The sequence below is a fragment of the Cataglyphis hispanica genome, chromosome 26 (assembly GCF_021464435.1).
Source record: "Cataglyphis hispanica isolate Lineage 1 chromosome 26, ULB_Chis1_1.0, whole genome shotgun sequence".
Lineage (NCBI taxonomy): Eukaryota > Metazoa > Arthropoda > Insecta > Hymenoptera > Formicidae > Cataglyphis > Cataglyphis hispanica.
Genome location: NC_065979.1, coordinates 1925328 through 1949863, shown reverse-complemented (window position 1 = coordinate 1949863; position 24536 = coordinate 1925328). Strand labels below are relative to the sequence as shown.

Below are 24536 nucleotides of genomic sequence, written 5' to 3'. Positions count from 1 at the left end.
GCTTCCACATCTCCCCTCCCTCTCCTCCCTCTCACCACCGATCGATCTCTACTCCGTTACTTCCTCCGGACAAGAAGGGACCTATCGAAGGATGAGATGGGGAATGGGGGGGGAGGGGGCGAGGGGGCGAGGGGACAAGGGGGACAAGGGGGACAGATCTGTTGACACTACTGTCCCGGAACCTTGTTTCCGATTTCCGCGTAAACGTCCATGCGCGTGGGATCGGCCCCCGGTGTCGCCCCCTTCCTCTCCCTCCCCCCCCCTCCACTCTCCACTACCCCCTTGCCTTTCTTGACGTTACGCTCGATTAGCCAGCACGCGAGACGGATTTTGTCTTCGCGCGCGTCAGATCGATTTGATCAAATGTACTGCTCTCACGGCTGCGGCGAAGTACACTTAGCGCAGTGATTTTCAGGCGAAACAGAGAATTTTTCAATACCTTACCCCCTTTAAATGATAAAATCAGATTTAAAAATCGGATTTTTATCATGCGCTTTTTTAAATTAACGAGTTGTTCGATTTAACGTCAAAGGGTACACATTTGAATGAAATGAAAATTATAGTTCGAGTTAACTTCGAGACTGTTATATGAAAGTTTAATTACCTCGGTCCGCGAGCGACAAAATGCTTTAATATCTATTTGAAGTTTGCGCTTTAATTGCGGACTATAATGTTACTTTAGGAAAATGCTTGGTGTTCATGGGGGTTTCGTTGGTGTAACTTTAAGGGCTGCGCGCCGCCTTGTCTTCATTCCTTCGTGCTCGCGGCGGAGTCACGAAATTCGTTATGTACAATGTAAATGGCCTTCGTGACTTTAAAAGCGTTTGTTTCATTGCGCTCATTTTAATCGGGGACAGCGCGGCTCGTAAACCTTCGCAAAACGTAATGAGGTATTTAAAGCCTGAGAATTCGAAGAAAGCGGATCGATTAAGCGACGCGAAGCGTCTAGTTTATTCCCGTAATTATACCGCTACTTAATAAGAAGATGGATACTTTGTAATCTTTTTCTTTTTCGTCGTCTTTTACCTCGGAAGTTTATTTCAAGAAATATCGGAGACTTCAGAATTAGCAAAACAAGAAAGTAGAATTAACTGCTATATTATTGTATGATTTGTGTACAGCGTGAATCAGCTGTTTCCTCATTTCAATTTTTTATAATTTTTTTTACAAACAAAAAATGATCATTAAATAATTAAACGAAAGCTTTTGTAAGCATTTTATGAATAATCTATTACATATTTTTATTCATATAATTATTTATATATATATAATAAATAAATAATAATTTTTTAATTACAAATAATATATATTATTTGTTCAACAATTGTTAAAAAGATCCTAATTATATATATATATATATAAGAAAAATAAAATAAGAAAGATAAAATAAGTTAAATTTTTTATAAATTCTGTTACGGATATTAAAACTGGAAATATATCTTGAGGTCAAAAAAGAGGATTACAAGTTCGTCTCTCAGCACGCAAATAAAGTTTAACTACATTTTTCTGAAAACATCGGTATTGAGCCTTTTATACTGCCAACCCAACCTGTCAATTGACAAAATGGATCAGCTGATTGACATCCACCGTGTGAGTGGAAGATCACGAAACGTTTGGATGAAGCGGCACTAATCTGTGCAACGAGAGTACGTCGGATCATCGAACCTGCGGTCAGAGCAGACGGAGACGACGCGAGAGAGAAAGAGAGAGAGAGAGAGAGAGAGAGAGAGAGAGAGAGAGAGAGGAATGGGAGGAAGGAGGGAAGACCGCGAAGAAGCTCTGCGCGAGATGGTAGGTGTTGCAGAAGAAGGGTAGCCCTGCGGGAACGCTCCTCGAAGAAATTTCCATGTCGAGGCGGCGAATCGATTAGACGCCGGTCAACTCCGACCCTGTCGAACCGCAGACTCGATATTCTCCGCTCCTCCCCCTCTCCCCTTTCCCTTCTCGTCTCGCTGTCTCCTTTCTTCCTTCTCTCTTCCAAGACTCGAGTTCGAGCGTATAATTATGAGAGGCACGCGAGCCCACGGACTCTCCTCGAGAGGGCTCCTCGGTATCTTCTCTCTTCCTCCTTATCCCTGTTCCGCACCTTTCCGAGTGCCCCTCTCCTCGACCGCCTCTCCCATTCTAGTCTTGGGTCTTCGCTAATGCTAGGAAGAAACCTAGACTTACTGGGCTCCTACACACAACTCGACCCCTTGCTGGAGAAGCCGCGGTACCCTATTACCATACGATTTTCATGTTAGCGCCTCCAGGCCCCCAAAGCTGCACGATCGCGCATTATGCTGAACCTAATCCGAGCTGCAACGTGACGTGCACATGTGAAAACGCACGTATGTAAAAGTGAGGTCCCGGATATATGTAGGGTACATATGTGTGCGTATTGCCCTTTGAGAACATAGTCGGAAGGTAGGTGTAGAATCATGGAATACCGATCTAAGTAATTGCACAATGTTGTAAACATTTGGTGACGTAAGTCAGCAATTGCAGTGACGTAAGTCGAGGATGGAAAATTCTTAGGAGCACGAGACAAGGATATCGTAAAATGAGTGCGTTCGAAAAGATCATCGCATCCAAAATTCTTATCTTATGTATCTCTCTGTTTCTCTCTCGAAGAGACAAGCGTCTTCTCACGCGTGAATCAATAATTCCGAGCGTTACATGCGGCTTTTAGCAGGGAGAAGAAGCGAGTGAAGGCAAAATCCCTTAGCCTACGCATCTTCCCACCGCGTGTGCACGCATCTACGCAAACGTGACAGCGCGTAATTATGCGCGGCTACAGAGTTATTTGCGCGTATACATTGACAGGTAGGTTTATTTACCTAATTACCGGATTTAATTGAAAAAAATGAGCATGTGAATGATGTGTCGACTGACGTTCGGGTTAAGTACATGCGCGTTTCCCACCGCACATATGCGTGTTAAAACGAGAAAATCGAAGGTACCGCAGTCGTCGCGTTCCTTTCATCTACATCGGAGAATGTAATTCGCTTTATTGGGATAATTTTGCATTCCTTAGCCCACGTAACGCAATAGAAATTATTTTTTTACATCGTAATTTTGATGTTAAACAAATACACATTTATTGTCTCTTCACGATATGTTGTTTCTTTTTCTTTTTCTAATCTATCGTAATTTTACACATTATTCCTCTTTATATTTATCCCAATTTTTGTTATATGATGTTATATTGTACGATTTATTTTATTATTATGTATTTTGTAATTTTTTCAATTAAATCTTGTAGCAGTAATATCGTCAAATAATCATTTGCGTATTTATGTACTTTTTGTTGATAACATTTGTAATTTTTTTTTTCTCACACTCGGTAAAGAGTTATTAGTTAAAGAATCATTAATTTTTCTATTTTTTTCTAGGCAAACACAAAATTAAAATGGAAATATATTTGATAGCTGAATTGTTTTTGTTATTAAATAAAAATAATAAGAATTTGTTATTAGCACGGAAACTTTTTAACTGCACAATTTTTATCGACACGGTAAAATTTATTTACCGTGTCGAAGGCAAAAGTAAATAATAATGCGCCGCGAGGTGCATCGCGAGAAACTCGACAGAGAATCTCGTGTTTAGAATCCGTAAAGCTTTCAAGAGGCCGTTTGCATGGTGCAAAACTGTAAACGACGATCGCGGGAGTAGAGGGACTTGCCGTTGTTAGACAATTACTTATTCCCCAAGAGAGGTACTGACGCCGATGCATTTGTACGTGTACACATATACGTGCCCCCCCCCCACACACACACACACACACACACACACACACACTCATGCCAAAGTTTTAATTTACGAAACGCGAGTGTCCGAATACAATCGAGCATTCCGAGTTCTATGTTTTAGTCCTTATTTTCGAGACATTGAGTATCCAGATGATAATCTCTCTGATGCAAATGTGACGCGCTAGCGGGACGTAATCAGTCATGTTGACGTTGAACCGCGATTATCTCAAGAACAAAGATATCTAATACTGATATACGAAACCTTCGAATCTTAAGGTGCCTTATCAATTCTCTGATACACTTTAGGAGCTGAAATAATTTTATACGCATTGCATAATTTCCTCAGCGCTTTGCGATACCGAAACTTGTATTTTACATATATTTATCGAGTCAAGGTAGTTTCATAAAAGTTTAATATACAGTTTTATTTATTATATTAAGTTGTACTATTTTAAATTTTCACCCACAAGACAGTTAAATCGGACTGTAAAAATTTGTGGTCATCAAAAGCTTGAAGAAACATCATTGTCACAAGTAGAAATGAATGCGATATAAAGCCGTAAAATCCTTAGGGTTGGCAATGTAAAATTTGTTTGTGCTGTCTTGTTGCTCCGTTAAAAAAATATAACCGCGGAAACGACGAGTACACCTCGCTCGAGCGCTTCGTGATTCGCCGCAACTTTTTCGCCAAGTGAACGTTCGTGTTATATCACCGATTCTACGAGACTTGAAGCTACAAATGTCGTATTGCAGTCCAGCCTATAAAATCGCCTCACCCACATCGTGCCATCTTTTTCTCCTTCCCTTCTTTAAATCGAGCGCGGAGAACTAGAAGTGTTTATTGAAATTGCGCATTCCCTAAATGCATCCATTCTTTGCCACTTCCTTTTTTATTCCACTTGAGGTATCTAACAAACGAGCGATAGTAAAATCGCTTATTGAGATGACATTGATAATAATAGAACACGGATACACCTATTATTACCGTCTATCAATTGTTATGACTTTTTGCTTTTCACTTTCTTTTATACGCGGCATTTTAGTCATATTTTATTAACTAATTTTATATATTAAAGAATTTATCCATTTATTATATTTATTATGAGAAAAAAATTTCTCCTTTAAAGTTTTATACTATTTAATTTTATATTATTATATATTATTATATTTTATAATATATTTATTATATATTATAATTTTATATGATTTAATTTATTTACGATCGTGAGAGAGAAAGAGAGAGAGAAATATATTTTGTAACTGTATTGAAAAAAGATCCGAAATGTGACTAAAAAAAAATATTGTTATAACAAGGGAAAAAGAAATTTCTAGAAAAAGAAATTTATGGAAAAACAAGTTTATAGAAAATCGGTTTTTATTATTTTGATTAGTGTCGATGATCGATTTAAAAATCGGGAAAAGACAATAGTTTTCTTTTATCGATTATATCGAGCCTTGTTCGGTGATGACGGATGTTTGATAAGATAGATTTAAGGACCTACGGACAGATATATTTTCTAATAAATATTTATGAGGCGTGCCGCCGCGCACGATCGTAAACTAGAAACATAATTCGAAATTCGTCACGGACGCGCAGACTATTTGCATCGATTTCAACCGTCATCGTCGTCGCCGTCGCCAGGTTGAAGGTCCACGTGTCGCGCCGCGTTTACCTTTATCTGCCAACAGCTCATAGAAAACCCTTCATCGAAGATGCAAAAGTGATCCGTTTTATTGAGGTACATAATCGAGCATCCTCCGATCGAGACGCAGCGTCATTCCTAATTTTATTATCACAACACATAAAGCCGTGCCATCCGCATAAATCTCCAGCCGTCTTCAATGACACGCGACCATTCGAAATTTGAATATCGCCCGAGAATTCTCGTGCCAAGCTGTGCCCGATCATTTGCATCATTTTGATTTTTCACTCTCATCCGCTTTGCATTATATCCTCTATACTCTCGCTCTTTTCAGGGGCCTACTTTCGGGCAGATGAAACCATAACAATCCGTTATGCAAAGGCAAGGTAGTGGCTATTGTAAACAAGGCCACCGTGTATAACGTCTCGATTTTAATTTTCTCAGGCGTTACGAAACATTAAACACAAAAGTGTGACGGCAAAGGATTACAAAAAATATTTTTATTAAACAAGTTGTCAATTAAAGTCCCCAAATAAATATTCTGCTGTACATGGACCCGTTATTAATTACATACCTAGATGTCCCATACATTTTTCACTCGGATTACTTAATGCATGTCGATGAAAATACATGAACATTAGACAAGAAGCCAAAATAAGGATGTTTTGCCTCTACAATAATAGCAAAAAAATTGTCAAAATTAAAAAAAAAAATTTATTTCTTACATTCATACTGTTTGAAAAATCAAACAAATTAATCCGAATTATGAAAAGAATTAAAGTATCACAAAATAATACGGAGCTTGACGTCTTCGTTAAAGAAAATAGTTGTAATTAATCTTTTTCTTAATTTATGGCAAAAACTTTTGATCGTGAATATCCCGTGAAATCAACTGCAAGAAACAATAAGAAAAAAAAAACGAGTAATTTGCAAAAAGAGAGAAAGGGACAGATAATATTTGTCTACAATTTTTAGTAAATAATTTTTAAACGAATAAATGGATCTAAATCAAGTTTTTGCACAAATATTTATTAGAATTTTTTTTAATAATATTTATGAAATTTCTAATAATTTTAGATGTGAAAATTTTTATTTCATTGGGAAGATTTTTTCCTTGCCAAATTTGTGAAAAAGTGCGATTCTCCATAAGAATAGTAACTTTAAACTTAAATAATTTCCAAACTCTTGAGAGAATTGTGCTCATTTTGAGAAATTTAATTTAATTTTGAGAACGGTCTATGAAATTTTTATGCTTTTAATATTTCCATATGTGACACATACACCCTTAATTCGCTGCAAATTAAAATCCTCATTACTTTCGATCGCTTCAGGATTTTTTTATAAGTTCCCAAACATATGTAAGAACATTCTCTACAATTTTGCACTCAAATTCCTGACATTTCGAAAATAGACACGAAACATCCTTAAAGACAAGATAACGTCATTGAGCGTCTGAGATTTTTACGCTCGCCGCTCGCAAATAAAGGATCTTTATCGCTCGCGAGAGAGAATGGTTGTTCGCCATCGCTATGCATGTTTTCATGCAACTGTCGTATTGCGTATAAAGTACAACGTGTCACAGGCGAATCACATCGCGAGTCAATAGGCCCGCAGTAAAACTAAAATCGTTACTCTCACCCACGAATTCTCGTCGGGATGAATCTCGCACGGCCCTTTTCTACGATCGTCGCAAAAATCGGCGCGTCGTTCCGCAACGCCATTCGGATGCAGGTACGATCGTACAATTATTATCATTGTCACCCACGGGTTTCCATAATCGTCAGAAACCAACGTCCGTGGATCGCGCAGCCGTTAAAGCAGGGGCGGGGGAGGAGGGGGAATCTCGCGAAGACGACCACGGAGAAACGCCCAAATGGCCGATCGATCGATCGTACGCGCGACAATTATTACTATCGTCATCCGGCGATCTTCCGTGCCGGTTGTAAAACGGCGCGCGGGAACTTCGTTAACGCGATAAAAATCGCCGCGGGGGGAAAGATCCGAGAACAGACTGGCCAAGGTAGGCTCCATCTCGCCCCGCGAGGATTGCTGGAGAGGGGAGGGGAGGGGGGGGGCTGGGATGCGAAATCGCGCTATCGATAGATAGTTATTGCTATCGATGAATCCGCCGCGAAAGAGCGTGTTGCACACGATAAGGGGAAGAGAGAGAGAGAGAGAGAGCTCGGGACATTCACGGTTTGTAAACCCAGAGCCCGTTGATCGCGGTAAATTTTTGTAGCAAGCTGACCCGTTCCCCTTTTTTCTTCTTCTTTCCCATTCGCACGAAAATGAAATCCCGAGCGACGTCGACGGACGCGATTAAAGTCGGGGAACAGTTCGTTTAGGACCTTCCACACTCTCGATAACTGGGTGGATTTGAATCGAGACGCTTTACGACGTTATCGACGTTATCTGCGTTACTTTAACTCGTCTTTTAAGTTAGATAGATAATTAATAATTTTATGATATTTTTGTTTGTTGCATATAAATCGAATTATCATTTAAATCGCAGAAAAATGAATAATATGAAAATTTTTATATATATATATAAATAATAATAAATTAATTAAATTATGCGAAAAATTTCATAAAAGATCTGAAATCAAACACATTAAAATATAGATATTAAATAAGAATAAAATAAAATTTTTTTAAACAGCATATGTGATTAATTTAATTATATTTCTAAATAAAAATTTTCTAGATAGACTTCTCTATCTTTTATCCTGCCTTTCGATGTATCAATGTTTCTTCGACCCCCTGGGTATATTACATAAATCTCCATTTTTTTATGCTCGAAATGCCGCTACTTATGCAACATCCCTCCTTCATCCGAGGCAGATTCGAGGCCGTGAATAGAGGAGACTCGTGCCTCTAAGATGCGAACAAATCATGCAAAGCAGCGCGCGTGGATTCTAAGAGTGGAAATGAGAAACGAAAATGCAAATCGCCGGTGGGCTCGTGGCGGATTTCGAATATGATTCAAATGCGGTCGCGTGTCCTTGGTTAACATCCTGGACGCGCGCTTGCAGGATCGACGCCCCCGGGAACAGAAAAATATTTAAATCCGTCTTGCGCGGAGATTAGAATTAGAATCGACGTTTCGTCGGACACGTGTCTGCAACGGGGAATTGCTATACAGTGCGAAACGGATGGAAAGTGCGCGGCTCGTGTGGACGGGAAGAAAAAAATATATTCAAATTTTTTCGATCGACCGACACGAGCCGGATGTGACGATGCCTTTGTCGTGTATGGTATTTGAGCGAATGATTTATTTACATTGCATGGTGAATGCGCGAGCCACTCGTATGAGAGATGAGATGATTAGAGAAACATTTTACATAACACGCCCATTTTTTAAATACAATTTATCCGTTTATTCGTTTGAAATTTATTCGATGAAAATAACTATATTTTTTATTACAAATTTTTATTTTCATTTTTAATTATATTTAATTATATTTAATTATTTTTAAATATATTTATTTATTTTTAATTATATGTTTAATTGTAAATCGGAAACCATGAATATTTTGATTATTTATGAAAATATATTTTGATTTTAATTATTTTAAATATATATATATATATATATATTTGTCATTATATATATGTATAAATTAATAATAAATATAAATTATAAATATTTTACATATTTATTTAGAGTATCCGAGCACGAGATGTGTAAAATGAAGTTAATCATCGAATTTCGCGATTTCGCGAAACCGGCAGCTTTCGAAAAAAGGCACAAATCCTATCACCGGTTGACAAAGGTGCCAACGCAGCAAGAAGTCACATCCCCGCTCGATTGGAATAACCGTCGTGCACGAGGACAAAGCTTCTGCGATCGGCGATCTAGTCTCCGAGATTCAGCGCGCCGGAGCGTATCGCCGTTCACAAAAGGCGCGCTCCACTTCGTCATCCCCTTTTCACGTGCCGGCCATATGCAAATTTCAGGATCCGTGACCGCACGCGACCGACCGCGAACAGAATTCAAATTCAAATTTCTGGCCGGGAGGGGCTAGATTCGCGCCCGTTACAAGTCTTACCTTCCCCGCGTCGTTTCGCAAAGGACCTGGTACACTTGTCACCCCTTTTTTTGAACACCGAGGATACCTGTCTCCCTTCGAGAGAAAGAGAGAGGAAAAGACGAGAGAAGGCAAGAGAAAGAACGTAATAACGTAGGGGGACCGTATCGGGCCGGAAGCCGCCGCGGAAAAATATAAAAATCGAACGTCAGATTGCGAGGACCAACCGTCGAATCACGACCATTGATTTCGTGAATCATGGGAAGACTGTTACTTTCTCCCTTTCCCTCTTATTGAGAAGAAGATCCTTGCTCGAAATAACGAGACCGTGGAATCTCTCGTCGATATTAACATGCATACCTGCGACATACAGTCGCACCACCTTTCTCTCTACCTTTCCATTCCAGATATTCCCACATTCATGCCCCACACATAAACACCCTTAATTCGGGCCATTGTCCTGATGCCCGACTGGCCCAGACAGATATATCCCGCGGGAGCGAAACTCTGTCACTCCCGATGAGCTCGATGTGGCCCACGGAATGAATGCACACGCGGATCCGTTCCTCATCACGATGCTGAATTAGAAGGAGGATAAGGGGATCCCGGGGACTCATGGAGAGAAGCGGAAAGAAGGAAAAAGGGGGAGGGGGGGGCGCCCCTTTTGAGAGACAATAATAGAAACAGTGCCCGTATACTACCCCTCGCAGGCATGACCCAAATACCTTAAAATACATGATACACGATGAGCCCCCCTCCCCTCCCATTTTTCCTCTATCCCCCGGGCTCTCATCTCCGCTCTACCTTTTCAGTTCGCTGATACAATTAAAGTACGTTGCGGTCTTTAAAAGGTCGCGCCGCACCTTCGTTCGTCCGCCGATTTATGTACGGCCCGCAGGGGTGAAAAGGGAAATCTGGGACAGTGTCGTGGATTCTACCTGTTTCCGGGGTCCTGGACCCCGATACCATGCCCAATCGGATCGACCCTTTCTTCCATCATAATAACCGAATCTTCGGGCGCACCCTTCTTCCTATCCCGAGAAATCGAAAGGGCTCGCTCTGCTGTATATATTCTTTGATTTGTCAGATATATCGCGGGGAACCCCCGCTCAGCGGGTCTATAGTTCGGTTTTGTTACTAGGGACGCGTATGGCCTGCCGGAAGTGGCCTTTCTCGAATAGCAACACTATAGCTCATACTTCGCAAGCCGTAAATTTCGAGCGATACCGATGATCCAGCCGTTGAAAATTAATATAGGATGACCAGAAAATAAGATTTAAATAAAAGAGTATGTAAATAATATTCTAGTTTTTGGAATATATTAATTTTCAGATATATTAATATTTAAAAATTGACAATTGTCACAATTCAGACAGTTGATAATTTATTTCTCTATTTATTAACAATAATTTTTTTTATAGAGAATAATAAAATGTAAAAAATCATAACTCTTCTTTATATTAGAATGATTTTTTTTTAATCATTTTTTTATTCTATTAATATTTACATCACATGATTAAGATACATATGATGATGTGGAAAGCCAGAATTGCTTAACAAATTGAAACTGTCAATTAATATAGCTGAAATCGCAACACAAGATTTAATGATAAGTGAATATTTTCGAAAACTTCGCGATTTAAAAAATCGCAAACTATTCAATTAAAGCAAAATTCGCATGTGACAAAATACATCCATTTTGAGCGTTCCATCCGGCGTAAGCGGTACTTAAAAGTTTATTTATTTATTTATTTAATAATCGAACATTGTTGCTCTGATTCCCGTGCAGTTACCTGTGCAATGAATGATTCATTATTTTTTTTTTTTTATTTTTATCAAAGCACCGAGATAGCTGGATCAAAGATTTGCATGCCATTTTTGTTACGAACGATAGCATGTGATATTTACGATCGCGTTGTATGAGCAGAAAAAAAAGAAAAACGGATAAAAAAATAGATCGACGAAGCATGTTGACAGTCGAAACTCGCCTTTTATTAACGTCGAGTGAACCGCATTTACAGATGCTAAATATATGATGTAACGACAGGTATTAGCACTAATTACGGCCGAGTTTTTTAAATACCAAGCTCGAAAATATATTTCGCTAAAAAGACTGGTAATAACGTACGTTAAAATTTATTATTAAAATCAGTGGACTTTTTACTTGTCACATTAATCGCTGTCGTATTCCTTCAAGACTCTCAATAATTTTCCGAGTATCCCGCTTTATCCCATAAACTATATAAATTGGCAAACTATACATATAACGTTACATTTTTGCTCATCAAATTAATTTACAGAAGCCGCTAACGAATCCTGCATTAGCAGCTTCCTGTCAGGAATTCTGTTTTAATCCTTTTATTACTTGAAAGTATTTTAAGCATGCGCAGCATTAAACAATATTGAAATATTATACATGTGCATATGCACATATAAAATCATTAAATATAAATAATTCACTGCAAATTTTTAAAATATGTCAGTATAAAATTTCTGGAATATTTTATATGCATTATACATTATACGATGATTTAGAATAGATCAGTGCCGCTAATGTGAAGGAATAATTAATTTGTAAATAAATAACAATTATAAATAATAAACGACTAATAAATAATAAATTGAATAAATCGTTACTCACGGGACAGCTGTTTCGATGTTGCTCGATAATCTCCCAGACTATCATTTTATCTTCTCTTCTTATCTTCTAGGTTTGTTGCACTCATTTTCGAAAATTGTCATTGCGAAATTAACTAAAACTGCACGCACATTACTTAGCAGAATGACAATCGCGCGCACTTTGCGTGACACTCCCGATATTAATCGCGCACTTCAGTATATTACGATGTAAACAATACGAAAACTACACCAAAAAAAAAAACAAAGCTGCGATTTGCTCGAAACTCACAATTCACGCGTCACTTACTTAGCGGCCATGCCACATCTGTCAATAACGAAAAAGTATTTTAGTAAGACCTTGCATTATAAACATATATATATATATATATATATGAATTAAAATTGAAAGATAAATGTCTGCAAGATGTAATATCCAAAAATATATCATTGCTTTGTTACCTATTTGCGCGATAGATTTTGATCGATTAAATTTCATAAAATAAATTTTTCAATATATTAAACGCTAATGTAGAAATGAATTTTTACGCCAAATAGAAATATTGATTTTTTTATCACGCTTTTTATTACGATTTGCTTAATTGTCAATCCTTAATTATAATTACAATCGCAAGAAATGATATTTTGACAAATAATAAAACGATACACGGAGCGGCTCGCGCCGTTACTTTCCGCTCGAGTCTTAACATGCGAATGACAACAAATCGTCCGCGTATAAACAATAACGTGTAGTAAGCTAAACATTATAAAATACACACAGCCAAAATATATCGTGTAAGAATTATTTCATTGCCAGCACGAAATATTTAATAACGAGAAGTAAGATTAAGCAGAATATTCCCCTCTTAAATTGAATTAATGATAATGTCATTGCTTTAATCAGTGACATCATTAATTCAATATAACACGACATAAGATTTCATCAAAGATCAGAAAATTTATATTTATGTGTATCAATATTATAATATAATATATATTTTAAAGTATTATTACACTAATTGAAACAGCCACTATCAATATTTGATTTTTCAATGAGATTTTGCTATACTTGTAACTTGTAATTATAAGATCATCAATAATTATCCAATGCTTTTTAACGATGTACTAATTCCATGTAATTTAAGAGGATTTATTCTTTACTTTTTTCCAAATTAATAACGAATCACGTACGTATTATCAGTTTTTGTTACTTCAATCACTTGATTCGTGTATTATTCGCGTTTTCGAAAATGATCAGCAAATTAATTATTTTAAATCTACGACAAAGCTTACGATATATTTTTAAAATCAAGCACCATTAAAACGCAATTATCGCGCATAAATCTTGCAATGAAACAAGGACTTGCAATTCTCGTCTTTTATCATTTTGAATTTTACATCAACCGAAAAAGTTGCGCGAATTATCTTCCATAAATAGACGTCTTTGATTACGAGTCATTAATCGCAAAAATCAATTAATTAGGCGAATTGATAATCGTATATCGAAAGATAATAAGGCGGCACGGGTCGCTTCGATGCAAAGTGTCGAAGATTAATCATTCGCGGGATGATAATCTATGCGTAGAGAATAATCACATTGAGCACATTTTAATACTTGGTCGCGATCGTATTTAGCGAGATAATACAATACGACGTTACACGGAACGCTTTGCGACATTACCTCTGCCCGAGTGTCGTCGCGAATGACAAGGTGACTGCGTATAAACAGCCACGGCGCCGAATGTTGTGACGTCACGCGCTACGTCGCGAAACAAATATTTCGCGATAGCTGTATACTTCAAATAGGAAAATACGAATTATGAATCATTATTTTAGTAGCCGACAGTTTTCGTTAGTTTCCTTAACGACGCTTGCTCTTAATTTCGGCTTAAAAGCGCGGAATAATACATACGAATTTTAGCATCAAATATTTCAAGTAACGAAAAGTGATACGTCAATCTTTCGTTAATAATTAGTTCGAAAAATATAGAAGCGACAAATACAATCTGTATGATATTATTTTCTAGTACGTTAAATATTTTAAACTATGGCAGCGACGAGTTAAATGTCACATGATCTCCGCATGTTTCATGGCGTATATTTATTATCATTTTATTACTATATATTCGCGAGATATAATATCATTTTTTTTCTAATTATTACAATTAAATGATATAAACAATTATTTTAATCTGGCTAAAAATTTTAGTCTTTTTATAAAACAAGCGAGCCGTCATATTGTCAAGCGCATTTGTACATCGTTTCAGATTCTGGCTGGTTCACTTCGACATCTGTCATTTTATAAATTGTCTTTGTGGAATAGATTTATAGAAAATTAATAGGTAATTACATTATAATATTAATAAGTAATTATGTGTATTTTTAAATGAAAGAAAGCTTGTACAAACACTTGTAATACTTATTATATTTATGAATATTTTTTAATAATTATTAACATAATAATTTTTATTTTATTGTAAAAAGATGAAAATTTGAAGAAGGTAAAATATTCACTGTTTCTTGCGATTCCTTCCATCTATCGATTTATGTTCTTTTCAAAAACGAGCGCTTATCTCGCTTCGCAGAGTCTCGTGTTCGATGTAATATAATACGGCGTCACGTGTATGCCGAATTAGCTCGCTTGTAACCGCGTTGTCATACATAAACAAAGCGGCCGGACTCGGCTACCCCCACTCCGCCCCTCCCTCGCGAGATCTGTATACTCTCATTTTTTTGGAATAGACTCTGCCGCTTATGTTAGTATTGCCTAGGCGATCGCGAGGGTTAGATCGTCAACTTACCGCGATTCTTATCATTATCAAGTTATAATATACGCACAATCGTCGCGTTATTTACGCAATCTATCGTACAATAGTATCGAGAATGTCAGGTTTCATCAAGTTTCTAATGAATATTGCAACGAGTCATTAGTGACAAAAACTATTTTGCATATTCACGTACTATAGTCGATGCATGTATAAGCGAAGGAATTATACGAACGATTTACACGGTGAATATCACTTATAAAGTTGAAATCTCGGATATCGTGCTGCCTTAAATGAAAGAAGTCGATATGTTTGTCCGCGCTCGCGTACAGTGTTGTGCGCTGTCATTTCAGGCGTCGCGACGCTCGTGGTACAGATGTCATCGCGATCGAGTATCGCGAGTGTCGAAGAAACAGCATCAGTTGATCGTCGCGATCGTAAGGATCACGGTACGACGTTACAGTCGTAAGAATCGCGTCATCGAATGACGATTTTCGATTATTGATAATAAATATATTCTCAGTAAAACGCGTACCATCGGAGATTCCAAGTAAACGTGTAATTAGTGTCGCGAGTGCCGAAAGAAGCATCGCGAACGATACGATCGTTTCGTTGATTACGTGTGTGAAGTTGGCGCCGCACTCTTTATTATTCGTAGATACTTGTGTATATATATATATACATGTGTCGTCGGTAATCCGATAGTTTCGCGATTTCGAAGAAATAAGATTGCCGAGAAGTTATACGAGGAGTAAGTAATTGTGTGCCTGCGCCGAGTAAACGCGTGTGCGTGTAATAGCGTGAGCGCCGAGAAATGTATCGGGAATACCGGAAAAAAGGTCACGATTGTCGTAAGAACGGAATTACGTCCATCGCTGGAATTAATGCTGTCATCGCTACAGACAGAATTATATTACGGTACGATAGATAATATTAGCTCTCTTTCTCTCTGTTTTGCTTGCATTTTTTACAATCTCCGCTCTCTCTCTCTCTCCCTCTCTCTCTCTCTCTCTCTCCTCTCTCTCTCTCTCTCTCTCTCTCTCTCTCCTCTCTCTCTCTCCTCTCTCTCTCCTCTCTCTCTCCCTCTCTCTCTCTCTCTCTCTCTCTCTCTCTCTCTCCCCTCTCTCTCTATCTCTCTCTATCTCTCTTCTCTCTCTCTCTTCTCTCTCTCTCTCTCTCTCTCTCTCTCTCTCTCTCTCTCTCTCTCTCTCTCTCTCTCTTCCTCCTTTCTTTCTATCTCTTTTTTCATGTCAAATATATATTTATAGAGTTTATATGTAACTATTAACATCGTTAAATACAGAGATAAGGAAATGAAGGGAACCGATATTGTGTCACTAGTATAGTACACATGACAATTCTGTCAAATTTCTAATAGTCGAAAATACAAGTATATTAATAGAGTGATAAATATCTAAGAGTTTTCTCTCTGGTTTTTTCAAACTCATGTTTTATGTACTTGAAAAAAAAAAATTGTCACTCGATTTTTCATTTAAAAGAGTTGGAGTGAAAAAAATGAGTCAGTCTTTTCGACAGGTATCGTGAAATGTTAAAACATGTGGCTTAAAAAAATCTTTATATTAAACATTTGCTTAACATTGCTTAAGAGATTTATAATAATTTGGATTATTTATATGTAAGAATAAGATTTGTATGTATTTATATTATATTTTACACACACATAAAAATTGACATAAAATTCTTTTTGGGAGAATTTTTCACTTTCTTCAATATTTGCATAAATAAAACATTTAATTACGTTAAAAATTATTTTTCGAAATATTAGATATTATTTTAATTTTCATACATTTTTTATTATATTTTGCAGATCGACATTGTGTGCCACGACTTCGCTGTTGCGCATCGTGCCGGTAAGTAACAATGATTTGAATTATAATATTATGTAATACACATTCCTATGGTCTCTCATAAATATAAAAGGAAAAGTTTACTAAGAGTCAGAGCTTTGAAGGACTCGTTATTCAAATCGTCGATTCAAAATTCTTGCTTGTGCAAACATATTATGTCATACATATGTAATTTCCATCGTTCGTTTTCGGTTGTTTTGTGTCAAAAAAATATAAAGGCTGTGTTTGTATAATATCTTTAGATCTTTTAAATTTTTCATGAGAGAGGGAAAATAAATTGCCAAATAGCGAAAGAACTGAGTTTATATAATTTGAATTATTTACATATTTTATTTTACATATGTATACAAGTCATTTTTTGCATATCTTGTTTAGTAGATTTGTGAATTTTGAATATTTGCTGCAAGTATGCTCAAAATTTTAAGAAAATGTGGAAATACAAATCTATCGTTTATTATCAGTGAAATAATTTAATTCAACATTCTATTTGAATTTTCCCTTGAAACGTTCGGTTGTCGTAAAATAATTTCTTACTTCACGTAACAACAAATATTACAAGATTCAACAAAGTATTAAAGCTGCGAGAACAATCTTTTTTTACTTATTTTTTTTCTTTCTAAAATTGTCAGTTATTACGGAAGTCGCTTATCGGTAACTGTGGGAAAAAAAACGCGTGAGCGGAAATCGAGACGCGGAACATCTTTCGCCGCATTCCTCCATAATTCATCTTCGCTCTTTCACCGCCGCGCTCATCTTTTTTTCTGCTATTCCTCCCTCGACTTGCGCCACCATCTCCGTGCTTATTCATTCAAATTCCAGGCACCTTCTCGCGGAATCGAAGACGCGCCGCGGCGTGTACTCGATATGCATTCCCATGTACGTATGTGCACCACACGCACCGAGGCCAGTTGGCAAGTGGTGAACGTGGGCGTGGCATTATCACGAGCGTAATTTTAAATTAAAATAACATATTGCCACTCGGTATCACGCTACTATCGTATCCCGCTTTAATTTACTATAATAATCGTTAAACATATCGTATGCGCAATTCTCGGCTAGTAATTCGATAGAAATTCGCAATCGCAGTAGATACTAATTTTCGATTTGCATTTACGCTATAAAATGAATAACGAATAAATATAGGTACAGGGTATATCTGTGAAAAAATTAAAAATAAATAAAAAATATGCGTTATGTATAATAAAATATATATATTTCAATTTTAATTTTTAAGTTACAAAACTTATTTAAAATTATATATTAAAAAAAAAAAAAAAAAAAATCTTGTATATGCACTATTTATATCAAATATGTTCTTAATTTTTCTACAAATTTCTTTGCGAATTTTGCAAGAAATAATACAGTCGATGTTTGACACCCTGTATAACTATTGTTACGCACATAACTATCGCCGGTGAGCGACTAGATACGCATCGCTGCTTTTTTCCCATCGTGCCAAGCGATCATCGATGCGATCGGCAATTCAAATTTGATCGCCTATCACCGGAGGCTAGAGAGAGACGGATTCTTTCACTGCACGAACTATAACGCTTCCGTGGAGTCGCGAGAGAAGCGGCTGCGCGCACGTGGATTCTTCGAAATTAATGAACCGCGAGATTCGAAGCTATTTGCGAAGAGGCGCATCCGAGAGCCTGCAGTAACGCTAATTATCTGCGTTGATAAACTACGTGGCGGAAAATGCGAACGCTCTAGCCTCTCGGCGTTGAATAATTTTTCGATCGGCGAGATAATGTCGTACACATTATATTGTCACGGATATAAATATACGTTACAGCGGAACGCAGTGGGCTTCTCTATATAATTTTTTTCTAATATTTTATTTTAAAACTTTAGAAAATATTATTATTTTTATGATAAAAGAATCAATGTTATTTCTTATGATAAAATAAATTATTATATAATTTTGACATTATATAAATTAGAATATATTAATATCATGCAAAAGATTTTCTCATAAAAATTGAAAACATGTTTAATAATATTTAAATAGGAATATCAATTTATGTGAATGTAAAAAGTCTTAAATTATCAAAATGATAATTAACACGATTATTATAAATGTTTAGGTCATATAAAAAATCGAAACAATTAATTATTGTTCCCTTCAAAATAAGGACTGCATTCGCGTCAAATTTTTTGAAAATATTTTTATAAAACTTTAGAAAATATTATTATTTTATGATCAAAAATTAATGTTATTTCTTACAATAAAGCAAATTATTATATAATTTTGACATTAATTAAAATATATTAATTAAAATTACATTAATTAAAATATATTAAAATATATTATGCAAAAGATATTCTTTTAAAAATTGAACACATTTTTAATGATATTTAAATAGAAGTATAAATTACATGAACAAATAAAAAAAAGTCTTAAATTAACAAAATGATAATTAACGCGATTATTACAAGTATCCAAGTGGTCACATAAAAAAAAAATCTAGACAATTAATTCTTTTCAAAATAAAAATTGCGTCAAAATATGGCACAGTCGTGCCGCGCAAATTTCCAATAAATACAAAGAAAACTTGAATTATCTAAACGACTTATCTTCGCGGGCGTGCATCTGTCAGATCGGTATCACGATCCCGGAGAACGATCATAGGATGTGTGCCGCTTCTCGCGAGCCGCCGTACGTACGTCAGACGGGATTTTTCTAGGTGTAGCTTCCTGTCTGACGTCACAATTAGCCCGATTATAATTACGAGCGAGAGAGACGCGGCCGGCGATTACGCGGCAGAACGCGAGGAACGGAGAGAGAACGCGCGCGCATTAACGGCGTAGCATGAACGACGGTAGTAGAGCTGACAAGCGGGATAATTAGGCGGGATGGGACAGGACGTGCGCATTAATTAATTAGCCCAATCTAAGCCCACTTCGCTTATTGCGCGCTCACGAATTATGGACGCGACCTCAAAACCTATCCACTACGATTTCGAAAGCGATATGTCGCACAGTTGCGCTAATGCAGTATTTCAAACGGTCCTCGAATCACGAAAGTAAATCGTTAATTTCGTCGGTCAGTGTGTCATCGAAGTTGGTGTCATCGGCAGATTTCAGATGTAAAACCCCTTCTCTCAAGTCGCCAAAGTTCTCATCAGCTTATATCTATATACGTGATATGTATAACTTATTGATATAATTAAAATAACATTTATTCTTAATCTTATTACATAAATGATCTAATTCTCTTTAGAATAGATAAATAATAATTATATATATATATATATATATATATATATATATATAATTTAATAATTATTTGAATATTGAAATTTATCTCGCACAATAACTTTCGTGTTATTCTCGTTAAGTATTTTGTGCACAAATTTTTTTTTAGTTAATTTTTTAAATTATTATTAGATCTCAATTTAATAATATTTCAATTTAATTCTTAAACAAACAAAACATGTAATATTGAATATTAAAAGAAATTGTCTTTTATGAAATCTTCGCACTAAACGAAGATGGAGTGTAAATCCGTTGAAGAATCCTTATAGCCGGCGGTTAGTACGACTACAGATACGCGTTTTATTTAATGGGCCTTAACATTCTGACGGAGGACAATCAACCGTGAGGTCCGCAATGCGGCGTCTCGATTTCCGCGCGCAACAAGCCATCGAGCAACGAACGTTCCGGGGGCTTGGGATCTTTAGCGATGCGAGACCGCCCCTGGCTTACGAGTCCTCTTCCTTCACTGCCACATCCCTGAAAAAAATAATTAATTTATGCTAACGAATGAGAAGCGTAACGGCTGGCGCTCTTAAATTCGCGCCATTGAGCGACCAAGTGTCCGTAAGTCCCTTCTGCGAACGAGAGAGCGCCATCCTCTTCTCTCTTCCCGCTCTTTTCCTCTCGCTCGACTGCTTTCCGTCGAACTGTTCGAAACTGGTTGCAACTCGAGGGACGCGGCCGCCCTCCCGAGATCCACGAGAGCGGAGCGGAAAGGAACGCGTGAGGATCCGAGGTCGGGCCGAATCCTCGAGGAGAGATATCTCTCCATAATTAATTTTATTATTAGAACTTGAAGCAATTCACAACGAGTTCTGTCTCTTCTTCAAACAATAACTGTCGCGATTATTTAAAAAAATTAGAGCTTGTAATTATTTAAAGTAGTTTTCAACAATCTTGAATAATTATATTATTTATGCAAAATGACATTTCTTTTTTTTTTTTTTTTTAAGAAAATTACAATTTATCGATGTTGTATATGATTCAAAAAATTTTTTTTAAATATCTAATATCTAAAAATTATATAAATTGATTTTATTATTATTATTATTATATATATGTAGAATATGTAGAATATTATATATCATAAAATAAATATCTATTATAATAAATGTATTACATATATATATAATTTATAAATATGTAATAAATTTATTATAATGGATATTTTATTGTACATGTATTTTTTTTAATTTTCATAGTAATTAACAGAATTTTCATACTAATTATACAGAAGAAACATACAAATTATATAAAAAATTTGTTAAGCACTGGGGAATGTACTAAGTTCTGGTGACAACCGCGGTGAATGTTTTAAGAGCTTTCCAGAAACGTTCGTTACCGTTCTCGCCAACCATTCTCACTTAATCTCTTTTCTCAGGAAAATTAAGTCGAATTCAGGTGCAGCCACTCGAATATAACTCAGTGCACACAATGCATCTCGTGGCGAGAAAAGCTTAGCTTTCTTTTTTTCCTTCATTTCTTCTTGCGCTAAAACTATTTCCAAAAGGAATCTGAATTTTATCTTTCTTTATGTATATACCATTCATCTTGCCAACAGATATCATCGATACGAATTAGCACAAGATTTTCTCACAGCAGCACAAGAAATTAATATAATGTCTTTCAAAAATAATACAGTCAAAAATATAGTCTTTTTTTTTAACTATAATTAGTTTATATAGTTTCTTAACTATAATATTGGCTATAATAATACAGTTCATTTTTACTGAATCGTGGATCTCAAATTTTGAAGATATAATAATTAGAAAGAGTTTAGAAAAATAGAGAGAGAGAGATCTGTGCAACATTTAAAAATACTGTCTCCGTCAGATTAGATCACGGGAACAAAAAAAACTTATAAATCACAAAATAACGCACAAATTGCTATGTCGCTTTGAGCATTGCCGTGATTGAAGGGAGCCACTCGAATGTTACTCCCTCGGCTGTACAAAATTTCGCACAGAGGAGCGCATCCGGGGAGGGAAGCAGCCCGACGCGACGGCGGGGGAGGGGGGTGCGGGAAGAGGGGGTGGGGGCACGAGATGGGAATTTTATAACGAATAAAATTTTAAGCGCCTTATAAAACCCGGCAAGTGTGCACTAGCACAGTCTGTAATATGGGCCGTATAACCGCGCACCGACTCGTGTACATAAAGTGTCCGTCTCTCTTCCTCGGTCGCGCTTCTTCCTGAACTCCCTTTCCTTGTGCCCCTCCACCCCACCTCGCCGCTCTCCCACTCTTTGTGCATCTTCTCTGCAATATTTATTATTTTGTATCTCCTTTGTTTATTATTTCGCCACGACGGAACGTAGAATTTGCACGATTTTAACGAGGCAGCGTTATATAGTGGACTTTTCGACGATTTTGCATAATCGCGAAATTTCTGCGAATATAGTATAACGATCATATGAAATGATGGCGGAATAATAGTCAGAATTTTACGAAACATTACAAATATAAGTGGCTAAGTAAAAAAATGGATTTTATAGATTTTATTTTAATTTAAAAAATTTGACAATTGAAATCTTCTCTCAAGATTTTAATATTTTCGAAATGTTTATACAATGCGACCTCTTAATTACGATAAATGACGCAGGCATGCGTAAAACATGACCGATTTCAAACCCAATTTTCCGACGCCACCTGGCAAGCACTTAGAATCGAATTAAGAGCCTCGTGCGCAGCATGCTTTTCACATACGAGTGTGCGTGCGCGCGCGCATTGCAGCTTTAATGATATTTTGGAATGTAAAAATGCCCTCAGCCTAGCTAGACTCTAATTGGCTAGACCGGTGGTCATGCCTCTACCGAAGAGAACTTTGGTGGCGAGAGTAAATGTACGTGTTATTCGTCTTTCCTTGAGGCCACGTTTCCGAGCAAATAAGGCCAGTATCTCCCCCTCCCTCCTCTTATTTACTCGCGATATCCTGCGTTAGCTACATACATATATAATGCGTTTCTCTATCGAGACGTGACGGAATAACCGATGGATATAATAATCTTTTGTACTACGAAGATGTAACATCGAGATAAAACGCGTTACCCGTAATTATATCAAAATATAATAAAATCCGTCAACTTTTAGATCAATAAAATTGTTATTCATTTGATTTAGTACATATAAATGTGAGTAGAATTTAAAAATTAAGTTTTATCATAAAATTATACATTATGGATTACATAAAAATAATATATACAAATATTATCAAGTATACACACAAAAATAATTTTATTGCATTTATTAATTATATTTATATTTAATTATTTATTAAATTATATTTATATATAAATTATATTTATTAATTATATTCATCATATTCATTAATTATATTTATTAAATTAATTATATAAATTATATTAAAAATTTATAGGCCTTTACTATTGGAATATATATTTCGTGGATTACAAAAATAAAATTAGAAGAATATAAAGTACTTTTGACAGCAAATTGCCATGAGATATATCTACTTGTAAAATATCCCGTTCATCGCGCGAGTATTAAATAAATCCGACACGATATAGCTCGAGAGCGCGATGGCGTTATCTCGCGGTCAAGAATCAGCGTGGTACTTTTTAATGATGGGCGAAATAACGTGTCGTTAATAAATTCTTTCGCATTCCATCCGGGGGAGACATACCCGGTTGTACCCGGCGTAACGCCGGCGCTAATGCGTCCGAGACGAGATAATAAATTCTTCCGCGTGGGGAATAAAAATCGCGACGTACGCAACGCACCTGCGTGAAAACACCTGCCGAGAAGAAATGAGATAAGAGAGAGGACGCGGGGCTCTCTTGTAAACGCCGTAAAATCTAGACGCTGCTGCTTCGCGCATCCGTACATCACAGAATGAAAACGGGCCGTGAAATATTTATCGCTCGCTAGTAGATTACGATTTATTTACGATTTTCTTGCCGTGATCCATACGCTCGGAAGGATATCATTCAATCGGATGTAGCAATAAAGTATCGTGACTAAATCGTTTTTTACACTCGACCATTAAACGCGACACGCTCGCTCCCTCTACCTTGGAGAAGAAAGAGCTTCCCGAAAATAGACTGGGAACGCGCCCACGATATTATTCCCCGCGTCCGGTGTTATAAAACTCAGTTATGAGGGCCGGTCGATAAATTCCGATCGGCCTACCGAAATCCCGACTTCGAATTTGGATACGAGGCGAAGGTGGCCACCGGGAGTGGCGGCTGTCGGGGTCCCCCCGCGTATCCGCGGGGGGGCCCCCCTATTATGCCCGTACCTTATCTATCATAATTCTCGGAAAAACCGGCTTGTATTTCTCCCTCCTCCTCCTCCTCCTCCTCCTCCTCCTCTCTCTCTCTCTCTCTCTCCTCCCCTCCCCCTCCCTCCCTCCTTCTCTCTTCCCCTGAATCTCGCTGCATTTACATGCGCGCTCGTACGCACACACACGTAACATACGAAACGCTCTTATGAGTGGTAGCTAATGTATGGAAATGCATTCCGAACCTTCCCTGACCGGTGTCACCCGGGTCAGCACCGACCGCGGGTCGGTTTCCTTTTTTTTTTCTTTTTTTTTTTCTTTTTTGCCGCACCAGTAAATCCGTTTCATCGTCATCCATTCCGATGAAGATCATCTCTGCCCCATTTTAA

At 36.9% G+C, this 24536-nt stretch overlaps 2 protein-coding genes across 6 annotated transcripts in view; one reads left to right on the top strand and one right to left on the bottom strand.

Moving 5' to 3' along the window:
* Window positions 1-12257, bottom strand: part of LOC126858609 (uncharacterized) — a 170537-nt gene extending 158280 nt beyond the window's left edge. The window contains exon 1 of the mRNA XM_050609092.1: window positions 12044-12257. Within this exon, the coding sequence (XP_050465049.1) occupies window positions 12044-12088 (45 nt within the window). The 5' untranslated portion in view covers window positions 12089-12257. The remainder of the gene's footprint in view (window positions 1-12043) is intronic.
* LOC126858560 (zinc finger homeobox protein 4-like) overlaps window positions 1-24536 on the top strand; it is a 363658-nt gene that overhangs the window by 136949 nt on the left and 202173 nt on the right. For all 5 annotated transcript variants that reach the window (XM_050608973.1, XM_050608972.1, XM_050608970.1 and 2 more), the window contains one exon: window positions 16612-16654. The gene's annotated coding sequence lies outside the window, so the exon portion shown is untranslated. The remainder of the gene's footprint in view (window positions 1-16611; window positions 16655-24536) is intronic.